Source organism: Eumetopias jubatus, unplaced genomic scaffold, assembly GCF_037043125.1.
Source record: "Eumetopias jubatus isolate StellerSeaLion01/CBP00866 unplaced genomic scaffold, mEumJub1_p1.0 scaffold_89, whole genome shotgun sequence".
NCBI classification, from domain to species: Eukaryota; Metazoa; Chordata; class Mammalia; order Carnivora; family Otariidae; genus Eumetopias; species Eumetopias jubatus.
The window spans coordinates 680152-696376 of NW_028274895.1; the positions used below are offsets into that span (position 1 = coordinate 680152).

At 45.5% G+C, this 16225-nt stretch overlaps 1 protein-coding gene and 1 pseudogene across 1 annotated transcript in view; one reads left to right on the plus strand and one right to left on the minus strand.

The window, feature by feature from the left end:
- The window catches only part of LOC148161700 (putative phospholipid-transporting ATPase IIB), a 93264-nt gene that overhangs the window by 13847 nt on the left and 63192 nt on the right, over positions 1-16225 (plus strand). Inside the window, exons 4-5 of the mRNA XM_088020627.1 lie at positions 5682-5757; positions 11722-11798. Of these exons, the coding sequence (XP_087876753.1) occupies positions 11772-11798 (27 nt within the window). The 5' untranslated portion in view covers positions 5682-5757; positions 11722-11771. The remainder of the gene's footprint in view (positions 1-5681; positions 5758-11721; positions 11799-16225) is intronic.
- Positions 285-910, minus strand: LOC148161701 (ribonuclease H2 subunit C pseudogene; annotated as a pseudogene).

The following is a 16225-nucleotide window of genomic DNA, read 5'->3' on the forward strand; positions in this document are numbered from 1 at the left end:
GTTTTCAAAGAATGAACTTTTGCTTTCATTCACTTTTAAAATTGTTTTTCTGTTCTTTATTTCATTTATCTTTGCTCTAATCTTTATTTTTTCCTTCCTTCAGCTGGCTTTAGGTTTAGTTTAGTCTTCTTTTTCTAGTTCCATAGTTGTAAAGTTACGTCATCGATTTGAAATCTGTCCTCTTTTTTAATATAAGCATATTTTATAGCTTCAAATTTCCCCCTTAGCACCACTTATGTTGCACCTCCCAAGTTTTTTTTTGTTTTTTTGTTTTTTTGTTTTTTTTTTGCTGTGAAGAGCGTGTTTATTGGGGGGTGATGGAATCAGTCAGTGGTTCCAGAAGGAAGAGCTGGTTTATTGGGGTGGAGGGACCGGTGGCTTTCAATGTCAAGTTCCAGTGCTCAGTCCTCAGGCACCTGTGCGTGAATCGCTGCAGCCAGACCGGGCCAGGTGAGGGCCCCGCGCACTTTGGCATCCGGACCGGGGATGGTCTCCAGGCCCCACAGCGTGAAGCGGCTGAAACTGGCGGTGTCTCCGATAAATCGGTCGAAGTCCCGCTCCAGCGCCTCTGGGGGTGCCGCCAGCTCCTGCTCCTCTCGCAGGTTCGACGAACCCTCCGAGAAGTCCTTCCCCAGCACCTCTCCCTTCTCTTCCATCACCATCACGTATCCCTCGAGGCCGGGCGGCACCACCACCTCCTCGCCCCGTAGGCTGCGGCCCCGAAACGACACTTCGAGTCCATCGGTACCCTGCCGGATGGCTGGGGTGAAGAAGCGCTCCACCGGGGCGGGCCCGTTAACCAGAACCTCGCAGGGCAGAAGGTGCAGCGTGCCGGGGCGCAAGTGGACGCGGCACTTCTCGACCGCCGCCTCGTCGCAGCTTTCCATCCTCCGCCGCTCGCTGGCTAAGGCCAAAGCTGGCGCCCTCCCAAGTTTTTTATCATTTGTCTCTAAGTATCTTTTAATTTCCTTTGTGATTTCTTTGTAATCCATTGGTTGTTTAAAAGTTGTTGAATTTCCACAGTTCTGTGAATTTTCTGTTATTGATTTCTCTCTTTATCTCATTGTGGTTGGAGTAGATACTTTGTATGATGATCTGTTGGAGCTTCATTTGTAACATAAGGTCTGTCCTGGGAAATGTCCCGTGTGCACTTGAGAAGAATGTGTATGCTGTTTTTGGGTGGAATGTTCTGCATGTCTGTTAGATCTAGTTGGCTTATTTTGCCAAGTTTTCTCTTTGCTTACTTCTGTCTGGTTGTTCTAGCCATAATTGTGAGTGGAATATTAAGGTCTCTATTACTATTGAGCTATTTCTCCCTTAAGTTCTATCAGTTTTTGCTTCGTATATTTTTACAGGTTTTCATTAGATGCACAGTTGTTTATAATCCTATCTTCCTGCCTTATTGAACATTTAATTAATATATAATGTCTCTTATAACCTTTTTTGGTTTAACATTTAATTTGCTGATATTAGTGTAGCCACACCTGCTCACTTTTGCTTACTATTCTCATGGAATAGCTCTTCCTGTACTTTCACTTGCAACTTCTTTGTGTCTTTGGATCTAAAGTGAGTCTCAGCATGTAGACAGTATATAGTTGGATCATGTATTTTTATCCATTGTGCCAATCTGTCTTTTGATGGTTGAGTTTAATCCGTTGATACTTGAAGTAATTACTGAAAAGAAGGGACTTAACTTCTGTCATTGTTCAATTTTTTGTGTGCCTTATATATATATATATTTTGTCCCTCATTTCCTACATTACTGTCTTCTATTGTGTTTAGTTGGTTTTTGTAGGGAAATGTTTAAATTTCTCTTTTCCTTTTGTGCATATTCTATAGCTGTTTTCTTTGCGGTTACCATGGGAATTACATTTAACATTCTAAAGATATAACACTCTAATTTGATTTTATACCAACTTAAGTTCAATAACATACAAAGGTTGTGCTCCTTTATAGCTCTGTCCCCACCCCTTTTGTTTGCTGATTTCACACAATTACATCTTTATACGGTCTGTGACTAAAAATGTAAACGAATAGTTCTTTTAAATGCACCCAGCCTCTTCATGTAGAAAACAAGATTTGGAGTTACAAACCAAAATTACAACAATACTAGGTTTTATATATTATTCTTTTAAGTCATGTAGAGAACAAAAAGTGCAGTTACAAACCATTGCTACAATAATAGTTGCCTTTATAATTGCCTGTATTGTCACCGTTCTTGAGATCTTTATTTCCCCATGTAGTTTCGAGTTATTGTACCCTCTTCTTTTACCTGCAGGACTCCCTTGAACAGTTCTTGCAGGAAAGGTCTAGTGGGACACATACTCTCTAAGCTTTTGTTTGTCTGGGAATATCTTGATTTTACCCATATTTTTGAAGGACAGTTTGCTGGATATGGGATTCTTGGCTGACATGGGTGTTTGTTCATTTGAGCACTTTGTATCAGCACACTGCCTTCTGGTCTCCACTATTTCTAATGAAAAATCTGCATAGAACCTTATTGGGAATTCCTTGTATGTGATGGTTTGCTTCTTTCATACTGCTTTCAAGATTCTCTTTTTGTCTTTTTTTTTAAAGATTTATTTATTTAATTTTTTAAAATTTTATTTTATTTTATTATGTTATGTTAGTCACCATACAGTACATCATTAGTTTTTGAGGTAGTGATCCACGATTCATTGTTTTCGTATAACACCCAGTGCTCCATGCAGTATGTGCCCTCCTTAATACCCATCACCGGGCTAACCCATCCCCCCACCCCCCTCCCCTCTAGAACCTCAGTTTGTTTCTCAGAGTCCATAATCTCTCATGGTTCGTCTCTCCCTCTGATATCCACCCCCCTTCATTTTTCCCTTCCTTCTCCTAACGTCCTCCCTGCTATTCCTTACGTTCCACAAATAAGTGAGACCATATGATAATTGACTTTCTCTGCTTGACTTATTTCACATAGCATAATCTCCTCCAGTCCCATCCAAGTTGATGTAAAAGTTGGGTATTCATCCTTTCTGATGGCTGCATAATATTCCATTGTGTATATATACCACATCTTCTTTATCCATTCATCCGTTGAAGGGCATCTCGGCTCTTTCCACAGTTTGGCTATTGTGGACATTGCTGCTATGAACATTGGGGTGCATGTGGCCCTTCTTTTCAATACATCTGTGTCTTTGGGGTAAATACCCAGAAGTGCAATTGCTGGGTCATAGGGTAGCTAATGTGAGATGGGAATCCATCAAAATCCTAGAGGAGAACATAGGCAGTAACCTCTTTGCCATTGACCACAGCAACTTCTTTCAAGATACATCTCCAAAGGCTAGTGAAACAGAAGCAAAAATGAACTATTGGGACTTCATCAAGATAAAAAGCTTCTGCACAGCAAAGGAAACAGTCAACAAAACAAAGAGGCAACCCACAGAATGGGAGAAGATATTTGCAAATGACACTACAGACAAAGCGCTGATTTCCAAGATCTATAAAGAACTTCTCAAACTTGACACCCAAAAAACAAATAAGTCAAAAAAATGGGCAATAGACATGAACAGACACTTCTCTGAAGAAGACATACAAATGGCTAACAGACCCATGAAAAAATGTTCATCATCATTAGCCATCAGGGAAATTCAAGTCAAAACCACATTGAGATACCACCTTACACCAGTTAGAATGGCAAACATGGACAAGGCAAGAAACAACAAATGTTGGAGAGCTTGTGGAGACAGGGAACCCTCTTACACTGTGGGTGGGAATGCAAGTTGGTACAGCCACTTTGGAAAACAGTGTGGAGGTGCCTCAAAAAATTAAAAATAGTGCTGACCTATTTATTTATTTTCGAGAAAGAGATAGAGAATACGTGGCGGGGAGGGACGGAGGGAGAATGAGAGTCTCAAGCAGACTCTGCGCCGATTGTGGAGTCCAGTGTGGGGGTCAGTCTCACAACCCTGAGGTCATGACCTAAGCCGAAACAAAAGTCAGACACCTAATGACTGAGCCACCTGGGCGCCCTTGTCTTTGTCTTTTAAAACTTTTATGATAATGTGTCTCTATGTGGGTCTCTTTGAGTTCATCTTCCTTGGATTTGCTTGAGCTTCTTCACTGTTTACATGCATGTCTTTCATCAGATTTGGGGTGTTTTCATCCATTACTTCTTCACATGTTCTCTCTGCCCTTTTCATTCTGTCTTCCACTTCTGGGACTCCCACAATACCTATATTGGTTTGTACCTTGGTGTCCTGCACTCCCTCAGACCTTTTTAATTTTCCTCCACCTGTTTTCATTCTGTTTCCCAGACTTGGTCATTTCCGTTGTTCTGTGTTCAGGTTTGCTGATTCTTCTGCGTGGTTAGATCTGCCTTGAATCTCTTTAGGGGAATTTTCATTTCAGTCATCGTACTTTTCAGCTCTTGACTTTCTTCTGCTTTCTGTTTAGGTTTTCTGTCTATTCATATTTACGTTTCGTTCACACATTGTTTTCTTGGCATTCTCCACATCTTCATTTCTTTAAACATCCTTAATACTTTCCTTTTAAAGTCTTTGTCTCGTATATCTGACATCAGGTCTTTTTCAGGGGTTGTTTCTGTTGATTTACAGTGTTCCTTTAAATGTGCCATACTAGGCGCCTGGGTGGCCCAGTTGGTTAAGCGACTGCCTTCAGCTCAGGTCATGATCCCAGAGTCCCTGGATCGAGTCCCACATGTGGCTCCCTGCTCAGTGGGGAGTCTGCTTCTCCCTCTGACCCTCTCTTCTCTCATGCTCTTTCTCACTCTCTCAAATAAATAAAATCTTAAAAAAAAATAAATAAATGGGCCATACTTTTTTTGTTGTTGTTTTGTTTTTAATGCCTTGTTATTGAACACTTTGTTTTTAGTATAGTGATGTACCTCTGGAAGTCCATTCTCACCCTTCTTCCGGGCTTGCTGGGGTTTTAGTCATTATATTTATTTGTTGATTTACTTATTTTTTATGATTATAGACTGTCTCTGTGCCGGGTTATCAGTCTGAGGTGTACATTTAATGTCTTTTCAGGTCTTTTCTGAGCTTTTTCTTGGGCACCCACAGTCACTTTGTGTTTTTTTCCATATATGCAGTTGTATTAGAATGTTCTAGTGTTTAATGTCTGGCTCCCAGAAGGGGGACAAGGGGGCCCTCGCCCTTCCAATGCCCTTGGAGTCACTGGAGCTGGTGGGCCGACAGCAAGGGCCGCCAGGGTCTGTGTCTGCACCTGTGTGATCAGAAGCAGCCGGCAGTGGTCAGAGCTTAGACTCCTGCTCTTTGGAGGACGGGGTGCTTCTTGCCCACCTGGCGTCTGCAGGCTGCCCCAGAAACACGTGCACAGCTGCCTGCCGCACGGCTGGGTAGCTGCTCTGTGCTGGGAGCTAGAAGAAACCAAAACTGACTACTTCTCCTGGACAGCCGCAAGCCTTCAGCCGACTCCACAGTCCCCAAATAGTCCCATCAGACAGATTCTGCCGTGTGGTCATTGCCCGGTGGGCAGAGATTCCTGGTGCTCCCTGCTCTGCCCTCTTCCCAGGAGCCTCTGTTTAAATTCCCATTTTTCACCTTTATTCTGCAGTGCCATTTCACTGCTCATTCACTGAATCCAGCTTGTATGCTTGTTTTATCACTGCTGATATCTGAAGTAAAAAAAGTTTCTAACTTGCCATTTTTCCCCTTCTCTGTGAACAGGAAGACTGCGACCCACCCATTCATGAGAGTCTCAGCCTAGAAAATACACTGCGGGCGAGCACCATTGTTGCGTCAGGTAAGAAACAAGTTCTCTTGTTAGTGTCAGCTCTCACATTTGGTGGTGCTTTTGTGCTGGAGTGACTCTGTGCAGTATCTCTGAAAATAACCACCTTGTACCACCCAGGGACCTTACGGATCATTCCCTGTAGTTGGCGGGTGTGGGGCAGGACCTGAGGGGCTGAGTGCTAAGCAAGCGCTGGCTGTGGGCTGTGCGCTGCAAGGAGCAAGGCCTCCGTGGAGCAGGGCAGCGGCATTTCGTGGGTTCTGATCCCTCTTCTCGCCAGACTTGTCAATGTCCCTTATTGGGAGGTGGCCTAGCGCAACCGGGGAAGGAAGTGGTGGTATTTGGGGGTTTTCCCACTCCTCAGTCACCCAGTAGAATTTGGAAGAGATCACTGTGGTGGGTTTGTCTGTCAGGGAGAAAAGTATTAGATGAGATAGGGGGCCTGGGGAGATATTTCCTGTTCGGCCTTTGGGGACCAGAGTAAAGCGTCTTAATTTTCTTCTGAGTGAAATTGGAGGATGTTGGAGTATTTCTAGTGGCTGAACAGGGAGGTCACCTAAATATACATTTTGGGAAGTAAATTTCTCTGGGAGGTATTGAAATCTAAATGCTGGTCAGCTTTTCAGAAAGTAGTTGACTTGCTAATGGTAAACAGGAGTGAATCTTAGCAGCAGGGAGCGTGAAGGCTGCTGGTGGGGGTAGGAAGGCTAGGGGATGTTCAGAGTAGGGCTGTCTGTCTTCTTAATCTGTGGCCCAGCGCCCATAGAGCCTGGTTGCTCTTCTGGTGGTTTTGTAAGAATCCCTCTGCAGAGACCAGGCGCTGTTGAATGCACTGTCCTCGGGAGCGCGCATGGGCAAGGACTACTTTAATAAAGTGAGGCGGGTGCTTTACGCTCTGCTGAGTACCACAGGGAAGTATAGGGTGCCCCCAAAACAAAGAAGCCAAAATCCTTACCTGATCAGAGTTTGAAGGAAGAGCAAACAGGTGCGTGAGGTCAAGGGGTGGAAAGGTGTGGGGAGGATTCGTGAGCGCACCAGCAGCTACGTGAGGGCCTCTTGAGCTGCAGGCTGACGAGGATGGTGCCGGGGCCTGGTGTCTGGGGCTCGGGGAAAGGCCGGGCAGTTCTGTGCGCGTGTGCCGTGGGGGCCTGTGTGCACAGCAGTGTGTCAGTCAGGCTCCTGTAGGGGTCCACGTGTGCACCTTCTAGGAAGTAGAGGAGGAGAGGGGCCTTAGTTTTATACTAATGTTTCCTATGTTTAATAAAAATCTGAGGGCAACTAGGACAATTTTAATAGAAATTGAGGTCTTTCATGATTTTTGTACTGATGATTTTTTAAATTTCTCAAACTAAAGAGAAAGAGAAGTCAGGATAGCACACCAAGGAGGGGTGGGGAGCAGGCCAGGTCTCGGGCTGTGTAGACCCCAGGACGGGGAGACTGGCTGTGCCTGGGGGCTCACTGGAGAGGGCACTGCGGCCAGGAGGAGTCTCCGAATCTTGAGCTCACGCGTCCTCCACGCTGCCGATCTTTGCTGACCTTGCTGACAGCTGCGCCCTGGCTCGGTGTGGTGCTGCACAGCCGCATCGCGCCGGCCCCCATTGTTCGCTCGGTCACACAGCCAGGCTGTCCCAGGGTCGGGATTGGAATCCATCCTCGACAGCTGTCACCCTTCAGCCTTTAGCGTTTAATAGCTGATAGGAAAATATTTAAAACATAGCACATATGAGCTGATACTTGGTCACTGATTTCACATTTTCCCCATGTCTAGAGCTGTATTCTGTTTTGTTTCCATCATACTGAAGATGCTTTTTTTTAAAAAAAAAAAATACGTTTTATTTGCTCTTTTGTTCCCTGTGTATTAGAATGTTGCTACTGACCCTAGCGCTATCGATCTGTGGCCTTTCTTCTCACAGAGGCAGAAGCCCCCGAGCAGAAGGCCTATGTGATGCGCCCGGTAACCCCCGTACATACGTTTCCTCTCCAGGCGACCTTGGCACGTGGAAGCTCCTGGTTGCACACGTGGGCAGAACAGACACAAATCTAGGCGTCACATATGCTTGCCACATTGAGGACTGTTTCTCATTCTCTCATGGGTTGAATTCAGTGCACCCGGGCTTTTTATCTTCCAGGAAAGTATTTATGCTGCTCAAAAACCATCCTTTCAAAAAAACTTAAGTCTTAAGACGCCTCTTAAGTTTCATTTGTGTTTGGACATTTTAAAAATGCAAGCTCTTTTCATTAATTTTAAATATTTTAACACATACTTACCTTTATTTAAAAACCTTAATAATGTGAGCAATTACTAGACTCTATATATTACGAAACTGCTGTATCCTGAGCAATGTTTGAAAGACCTTGGGTTTCCAGGAGTAATTTAAGGGCTCATATCTTCTTTATACTTGATTATAAGTTGAGAAAGAATTTTTTTAAATCTTACTTTTTAAATATGTGTCCACTGAATTCAGGCTGCCTCCTAGGTGAAGTGAACTTGGGCCTTCCTCCGTCATCCTGGGGTTCTGAGTGCATGGGAATGAGGGCTCACGTTAACACCACAGAGGATCCGAGGGCCAAGGGTCCCTGAAAAGGGACAAACACAACTGCTTGTGGTGCCCTCCATCTTCTTCCCCTTGTCTGTCAGTGAACGCCATTCCCAGAGCAGAGTCAGTGTCCCAGAGAGCTGCCACGTTGCAAGTGATAAGTGGACAAGAGAGTGTTCTGAAATTAAACTGCCAAGAGCCTGGAAGCAGGGATGTGCCCTAGAGCAGGGCTCCTGGGCGTGTGTGCCAACGGGGTCCAGGGTGACCCCTCTAGAGCGGGGGCTTGTGTGCCGATGGCAGTGACCCCCCCAGAGCAGGGCTGCTGGGCGTGTGTGCCAACGGGGGTCCAGGGTGACCCCTTTAGAGCGGGGGCGTGTGTGCCGACGATGGTGACCCCCCCCGGGGCAGGGCTGCTGGGTGTATGTGGTGACGGGGGTCCACGGTGACCCCTCTGGAGCGGGGGCCTTTGTGCCGACGGCGGTGACCCCCCCAGAGCAGGGCTGCTGGGTGTGTGTGCCAACGGGGATCTAGGGTGACCCCTCCCTGTAGAGGGGGGCCTGTACGTAGACAGGGGTCCAGGGCTGGTACTGATTGTGATAAATACAGAAAATGAGAGTAAACACTTGGATACTTTTATAGCAGTTTGATGAAATAATTTAGGTTGAAAAAATTGGAACATAGATATTCTTTTTGGTTTTTGTGTGGTTTCATTTCTCTTGGTAATTTTTGGCATGATATTTTATGAGACTAGTCCTCGTGCCAGATTAGAAACTTAAAATCACACTGTCCCTTTAGTGGGCATGGTGTGTGAGGCTCCTGCGGCAGAGCGGTTGCCTGATGGGCCTCGGGAAAGCAGGAGAAGCTGCCCCACTGCAGTCCCCTGAGGGACACGACCCGCGAGCTGTGGTGCAGGAGGGCAGCGGGGGTCACGGAGGACACAGCGGCGCCGCACGCTGCTGCTGCTTGCACCTCGGGTCTCGGGACTGGGCAGTCCTGGCCACTGGGAAGTGGGTGCAGCTGCCCTGCTGTCCCCGGCCGCATGGCACGCTCACCGGGCGGGGCCCAGACCTGGTGCAGGTCGCAGTGTCCGCCTGTGTCCCTGGCTCGGTCTCGCCGTGTTGCTCTCCTGAGGCAAATCCATAGTCTTTGCTGGCCGCCTTTGTGCTCCCCATCTGTTGCAGGCACACGAAAACTCTGCAGTGGGTGGGCCGCCCACGCTCAGGGTTTCGTTGAGACTGGCACGAGGAAAGCACTTCTGCATGGGAGCCAGCAGGTGCCTAAGTGACAGTCAGGAAATACTTCGGATGGTTGAGCATTCTCGAGGTCTGTCCATGTGTCTGTCTGTCTCTGACACGTTCTCTCTGTCAGACTTTCTGATGAATGTGCTCTGTTGTGTTCCCTCTCTGGTCTTGTTTCCAAAATGAACAGGGGACCACTTTGCCATATATATCTATATATATGTATCTATAGATAGATTTGCCGTACATACAGGGTTTGGTCAACCTTTCAGCCTGTACTAGTCCATAAGTAGGTGCCCTTTGTCAAAAAGAATGGAGAGTACTGCAAATACTCCATACTGACTTCACTAATTTTAGTAGTTAAAAAGCATGACCGACTTGGAAAAAAATGCATTATTCTAATTCCTTTTCAGTGAGAATGGGATGAGATAATGCATGGGAGAGCCTTTACCAGACTTCAGTAGATTATACAAGGAAAACCATGGAGGAATTCTGTTAAATACTCTTTATGTACGTTATATTTAACCTGCAGTACTGATTAAATATGCTATCTATGTGTATCTGTATGCATTACGTTTTCTTAGTCTTGTCATTTCTCAGATTGCATTTTGGATACTTGTAACTGCAATACCAGCCTAGAATCAACATTACTAATAGTTTGTCTGGATTTTAGGACAGTGTTTTCTAGCCTAATTAATTTTTAAGTCTTTTCTGAGACTCTTTGTTCTGCTAATATTAAAAATAATTTTGCAGTTTGTCTTCTGTTTTTGTACTTTTTTAACATTAGTGAGCTCATTTCACATGAGACACTCCTATATTTTAAGTTTAATTGGCAAAATAGGAAGAAACTACTGACGCAGTCGGATTGAATGTACTGTTTGACACGAGAGCTGTGTGTGTTTGGGGTGGGGTCCTCTACGGCACTGGCTCATTACGTAATCTGTGCTTTCCTGAGCACTAAGTGCAGACCTGCCATCTGCAGCTCTGCTGGGCACTGCTCTACAGAGGCCGCATCTGTGCAGTTTGGGCTGCCCTCTGTGCTGGAGGGGCTGCTCTGCTTTCAAGGGGCTCAGGAAATTCAACCACACAGCTCTGCAAGCGGCTCACAAGTAAAACAGGGGGAAGAAAGGAAATGCTTATTTTGAAAGAAACGTGTAACCTCTGCAGATGTGACCACTGAGCAGCCCTCTAGCACCTCCCTGTCTTCCTGAACATTCCATGGAGGAAACCGTTCATTATCTAATGCGTATGATTTGCAGCTGTCTGTTCATATAAATCCAAGAGATCACTAGGATCACATTTATTCCCTGGGTCCTGACTTACAACGCCCTAAATTTCACACGTTACATTAATGTGACATCAAAGAGTTTTTGTACAATTATTATAGTGAATTCTGCAGTGCTGTTGGTCTCAGTGAGTATTTATGGACGTGATTTTCTTTCTTTAATCATTTCTCATCCTCAGAATTTACGAAAACTAGGAATATAGATTATGCATAGCTGCAGTTTAGAAACAGACCTGTTCTGTGGTTTTTAATTTAATATTACAGAGGTGAGTGCCTCTGAGCCTTTGTAATCCAATGGTTGTTCTAGGGGTATTTTAGTATTCTTTTACCTTAAGTTTGATAGGCATACACACTTAGAAAACCAAACTTTGAGGAGACATGAGTAAAAAAGGCTAATAACATCTAAATTCAATATCAAATGTTATTTATGTAATTGTCTCTTACTGTTTTAATTGTATAGGTGCTAAAATGTCAGCGGAGGCTCTTATACCTAGTAATACTCAAGTCTCGCTCAGGGAAGGTGGTTCAGCTGGTGCGGTCTTGGTTTGAAGGTCCCATGATGCACCTGACCACTTGAGAACACAGCCTCTCTTCACTTACCTGTGGTGTTTGCACACGTGAACCGAGTGATGTCACCCTTTCTCTTGACAGGGAAAAGATTATCAGTACATTTTCTAATGTTGTTGTATATAGGTAAATTTGTATAGCTTAAAAAATCAGTTGAGTTCCTCAAAGTTTATTTTTAAAGTTGAGATTAGACTTTCTTGACCTAGCCAAATCAAATGTGCTGTTAGATAAATTTATATAAAATTAAGTAGTGAATAATATTTTCCATCAAGACAATTGATTAGAAAGTGTTCTCTCTGTGCTTCCCCTTTGAGGCATCTCTGTAAGGACCACTTTCGTGTTTTTGCAGGTACTGTAATAGGTGTTGTCATTTATACTGGAAAAGAGACTCGAAGTGTAATGAACACATCCAATCCAAAAAATAAGGTAGGCTAGATTAAGGAGCAGCTGCTTTAATGACTTGATTTTCCCTTTCAGTAAGAAAGTACATGCAGTCCTGAAGAGCTTGTTCATTTTAGCTTAATATAAATAACCTAAAAACAGACTTTCAAAAATGTTGGTGTTTTCAGATGTGAATTCTCTGTATTTATGTAACAGCATGCTCATACTGAAGAACTTCCAAAAGTATCTTTTCTTGGTTAATCAAAGTTTCCGTGTCTCTTAAGTTTTCTTTGTTGGATATACAATTTGCCCATAAATAGTGAGTTGTGGTCTCTTCTCTTCAGTTTATTTTACAGTTTGCGTTCTTTTTTTTATGTCGATGGCTCATTTTTAAAATAGAATCTACATTAGTATGTTACAGTATTTGATAGTGCGACACTGTTGAACTCATTTAAGTTATTTTCATTTCATAGCATGTTGAAAACAGGTTTTAGTTTTAAAGACTGCTTGATTATATTCCTAAATTGATCATCTTTCTGTTATACTTCTGAAATTGTTTAGGTAGGCAGCATGTGTATGCAAGTTACATAGGAACAAAGAAAAAGTTAGTTTGCTATCTCAGTTGCTATTATTTGGTTAATACATTTTGTATGGTCAGGTCACAGAATTTGCCGATGTCCACTTTATGAGAAGCTCTTTTTAACTGTGCATTTTACTCCTTTTTATTTGAAATATAATCTGAGGTGTATCTGAGTAGAACAAAAAAAGTGCTGTCGTGGATTCATACCTTGCTTTCTGAGTAATCAATAGAAAAGGTTGTCTTTTGTAAGAATTTTTATTGCAAAGCAATAGAAATAAAATAACTCTTTGAAAAGATATTTTTAAGGACAAGATGTATTCCATTTTTTCAGCTAAATATTGTTTTACAAAAAAACCCTTCCAACATTAGGAAAGCGTTCCTTACCCTTTGAATGTCCGTGCCTGTTTGCAGTGCTTCAGAGTGGTTCTGACACGTTTGCTGGCTGGCAAGTGTCCTTGCCCCCGCCGGGCCACACGGGTCATCCCAGGGAGCTCGATGAAGTAGTGTTCATTAGGACTCCAAATGTCTGTGTGTGACACATTCATATTAGTTTAAATTCTGATTGTGATAACATGGAAAATTATCCCTGTTGATGTCTGTTAAAAAGCTTGCGCTCATTTGAGGAAATTGAATATACTTCAAGTCCTTATTTTTTCAGTAGAGTTAAATCTATTTAAAAATAAATTATTAAATTATTGACAGATTACATGCATATTTGTGTATGTTTTCTGTGAAGTATAGCAATATTTTTTTTTCTTTAGTAAGCAAAACGAGAATGTTCTACCTGTGCATATACAAGTTCTAGGGTATGTTTTGTTTCTTAATCATTTCTAATCGTTTTACTTTTAGGATGACTTTGAGGGTCGATTTTATTTTCAATAGTAAGCTTTAAAATCTGAAAAGTGATCCTGTCATGGAACACAACTCCTCTTTCCTCCCAGCTTACTCTTTGGGGTGGCTTCTTTTCTGTTCCCTCCTGTTGTCTGTCCTCACCTCACTGCTCTGCACACACCTTTGGTTTTGGCTCCATGCTCTTCCCCTTGGGCGTGGACACAGAAGCCGTCGGGTGACCTTTCCCAGGTGTATACCGGAGGTGAAGAACTCCGGCCTGGGGCTTTGCTGCCCGGTCAGCGTCTGGGCATTGCCACTAGCCAGCTCTGTGACCCTGGGCAAATGGCTTAATTCTGTGTCTTACCGCTCAGTACACATTACCCACCATGACTGTCTTCCTCGATAGGGAAGTGTGCATTGGGAATGAGTGCCCAGAAATACTCAGTGCGCCCCTAGCTGTGCGGGCACCCCACCCCACGCTGTCCCGCCAGGGGGCCCGGAGACCTGCTCCTTGCCCATGTCGGCAGCCGTCCTTGCGCTCCCCTCCTCTTCCTCCGTCCCTCCTTTAAAACCAAACAAAACCTCTAAATGTCCTTGGTGCTAACACAGCACACCTGTAATAGGAAGGGCATCTCTGACTTTTTGCAGAACTGGGTTCAGAACCCTGCTCTGCCACGTGTCAGCCTCACAGGTGGAGCAAACGTGCTCTTCCATGGCCGGCACCTTCCTGGTGCTCCATCAGCTCCAGGTGGAAGTCTTTGTACCTGTGATGGCTGAGGCCCAGGCAGAGCGCCAACACATGGCAGGTGCTGTTTGAAGCACCCGGTACGTAACGTCGTGAATCTGCATGACCACCCTCGGAGGAAATGGTGGCAGCTGGTTTTGGAGCGGGGACGTTGTGGTGCAGTCACCGTGGTGCTTCTCCCTGAAAGCGCTGCGGGTCAGAATGCGTCAGCTTGAGAGGAAGCGCTTTTGTAAATTAAGGAATGCTCCTAGGAGAAGAATAAAATCTCTAAATTTGCATACGTTATTAAATATCTCTAAGTGTCAAATGCCAGATTTATAAGAAAAAAATTCAGGAAACATAAGCATGCTAGAGTGGGCAAAAAGTAACGGATGTAACTTATCTAGGGGAAGGACTGATACATGTTGAATGAAAAGATGATGGGATCTATTCAGATCCCTAAAGAGAGAAAGGAAGACATCATGTAAAGATGACCTCTCAGTGTTCTTGCAGTGGCTTACTAAACCAGCCAACATTTGGACTTCAGAGAAGGCCACCCGAAACACAAAGGAAACATCTCAGAGGGAAGTCAGACCATTTCCGAGTTTCTCTTCTTTAGGGAAGCGCACTGTTCCTCAGACTCCGTTCTGTGTGCACGCAGGGCAGTGACAGACACAGTGCTCCGGTGAGATTTCGCTGTGGTGCTCACGACAGCAGAGTAATTGGGGCTGGAAATACGTACTTACGGAAGAGTCCTGTCTCTGAGTCATGCTGTGACACACATGGCCCTGAAAACCACAGTGGCTTACTACAGCAAAGACCGCTTTCCTCCTCAGTATGGGTCTGACACGTTGGCAGGTGCTCTGCTCATCGTGGTCCCTCGGGGAGCCCTCCTGGACACGTGCTTCCAGGACCACTGGGGACGAAGACACAGACGGGGCGGGTTACATACCAAGTGGCTCAGGTCACCTTTCCTTGGCCAGAGCAAGGAATGGCCCTCACAGAAGGTGAGTGGGTCACGGGGGTAGAGGCCAACCCCCAGTGCAGAAGGAGAGGAAGGGGACTACTTAATAACTTAGGACCACTGGCTACCCCAGCGTGGTCCTAGAGGAGCGCTCCCAGGCCTTTTATGTACAGTAAGAGCCAGAACGAGACAGGAACCTCGTCAAACCTCCTAGTGCTGGCAGTGAAGGGTTGAAGTGGCAGAAGAGCGGCCAGGGAGGAAGAGGCTGAAGGAGGAAGGCACTTGTAGCACTGGGTGGAGGTCCACAGCGTGCCGGCGCTCTGGAGGTTGTTGGGGAGAAAAATGAAAAGAGACGAGTAGATTTAGCAACAGGAGAATCATTGTCTTTGATTTGTTCCGGGGGAATCAGATGCAAAGGCAGCAGGAAGGTCGGGGATGAGGGGAAGGACAGTGGGGCCGAGGGTTGGGAGGGAGCCCGAAGCACCAGGACAGCAGCAGGGATGCGGGCAGAGGGCTTTATTGATTTTGTTTGTTTCTGGTTGAGAAAATTGTAAAATTATTCATGCTTTCCATAAAAGAAGAGAGGGCCCTAGTTTATAAAGGAGAAGCTGCAGTCTATGGAAGAACGCATTCCACGGTCATCCCGCAGTCACTTCAGGTCACCGAAGAGAAGATTCTGTGGTCACTGGCGGAAGAGCTGCTGTGTGCAGTAGGGCGTGGCTCCATGGCTCTGGACACATGTGGACGGTCCTCAGTCCGTCAGCCGGTGTGTCCTTGCTGTCGCTCCGTAGTGCCTTTATTCCCTGCCTTCCCGTAGCGTGCGGAGGAGGGACCTGCTCATTTGTGAAACGTCTGTGCGCTTCTGGGATGGAGGCACTGCGGGAAGAGAGCAGTGCTGACAGGTGGGGGAGAAGCCAGTGATAACAGTCATTCAGGTGGGGAGAGGGATGCACAGCATGGCCGGAGTTGGAGAGGATTCGCCAAACGATTCAGCCTCATCAGTTCTTGAGTGATGGAAGGACCCAACAGCTGCTGGGATTCTTAAGTTTGTAATGGAGCCAGTAAGGAGTGTGTGGCTTTCTCAGGCCGATGTTCAAGAGCCCCAGAGCAGAAGCAGAGACATGGGCGGAGAAATGGCTGGTCCAGAGTGACAGGTGGTGGGGCAGGCGAGTCGGGGAACTTGCACAGTCGCAGGTGCACACAGTTGGCGGTACTCAACATCATGGCCCGCTCGTAGGGCCCCCGTTCCCCTTGGTGGAGTCGGTGAGGACTGTCGCACAGAGCCCTGTCTCCCCCTGGGAAAAGCGCCAGCCGTCCCCACGGGTCAGGGGATGTGCGTGTGACTTCCCTGTGGAGGCCGGAGGTGCTCATGC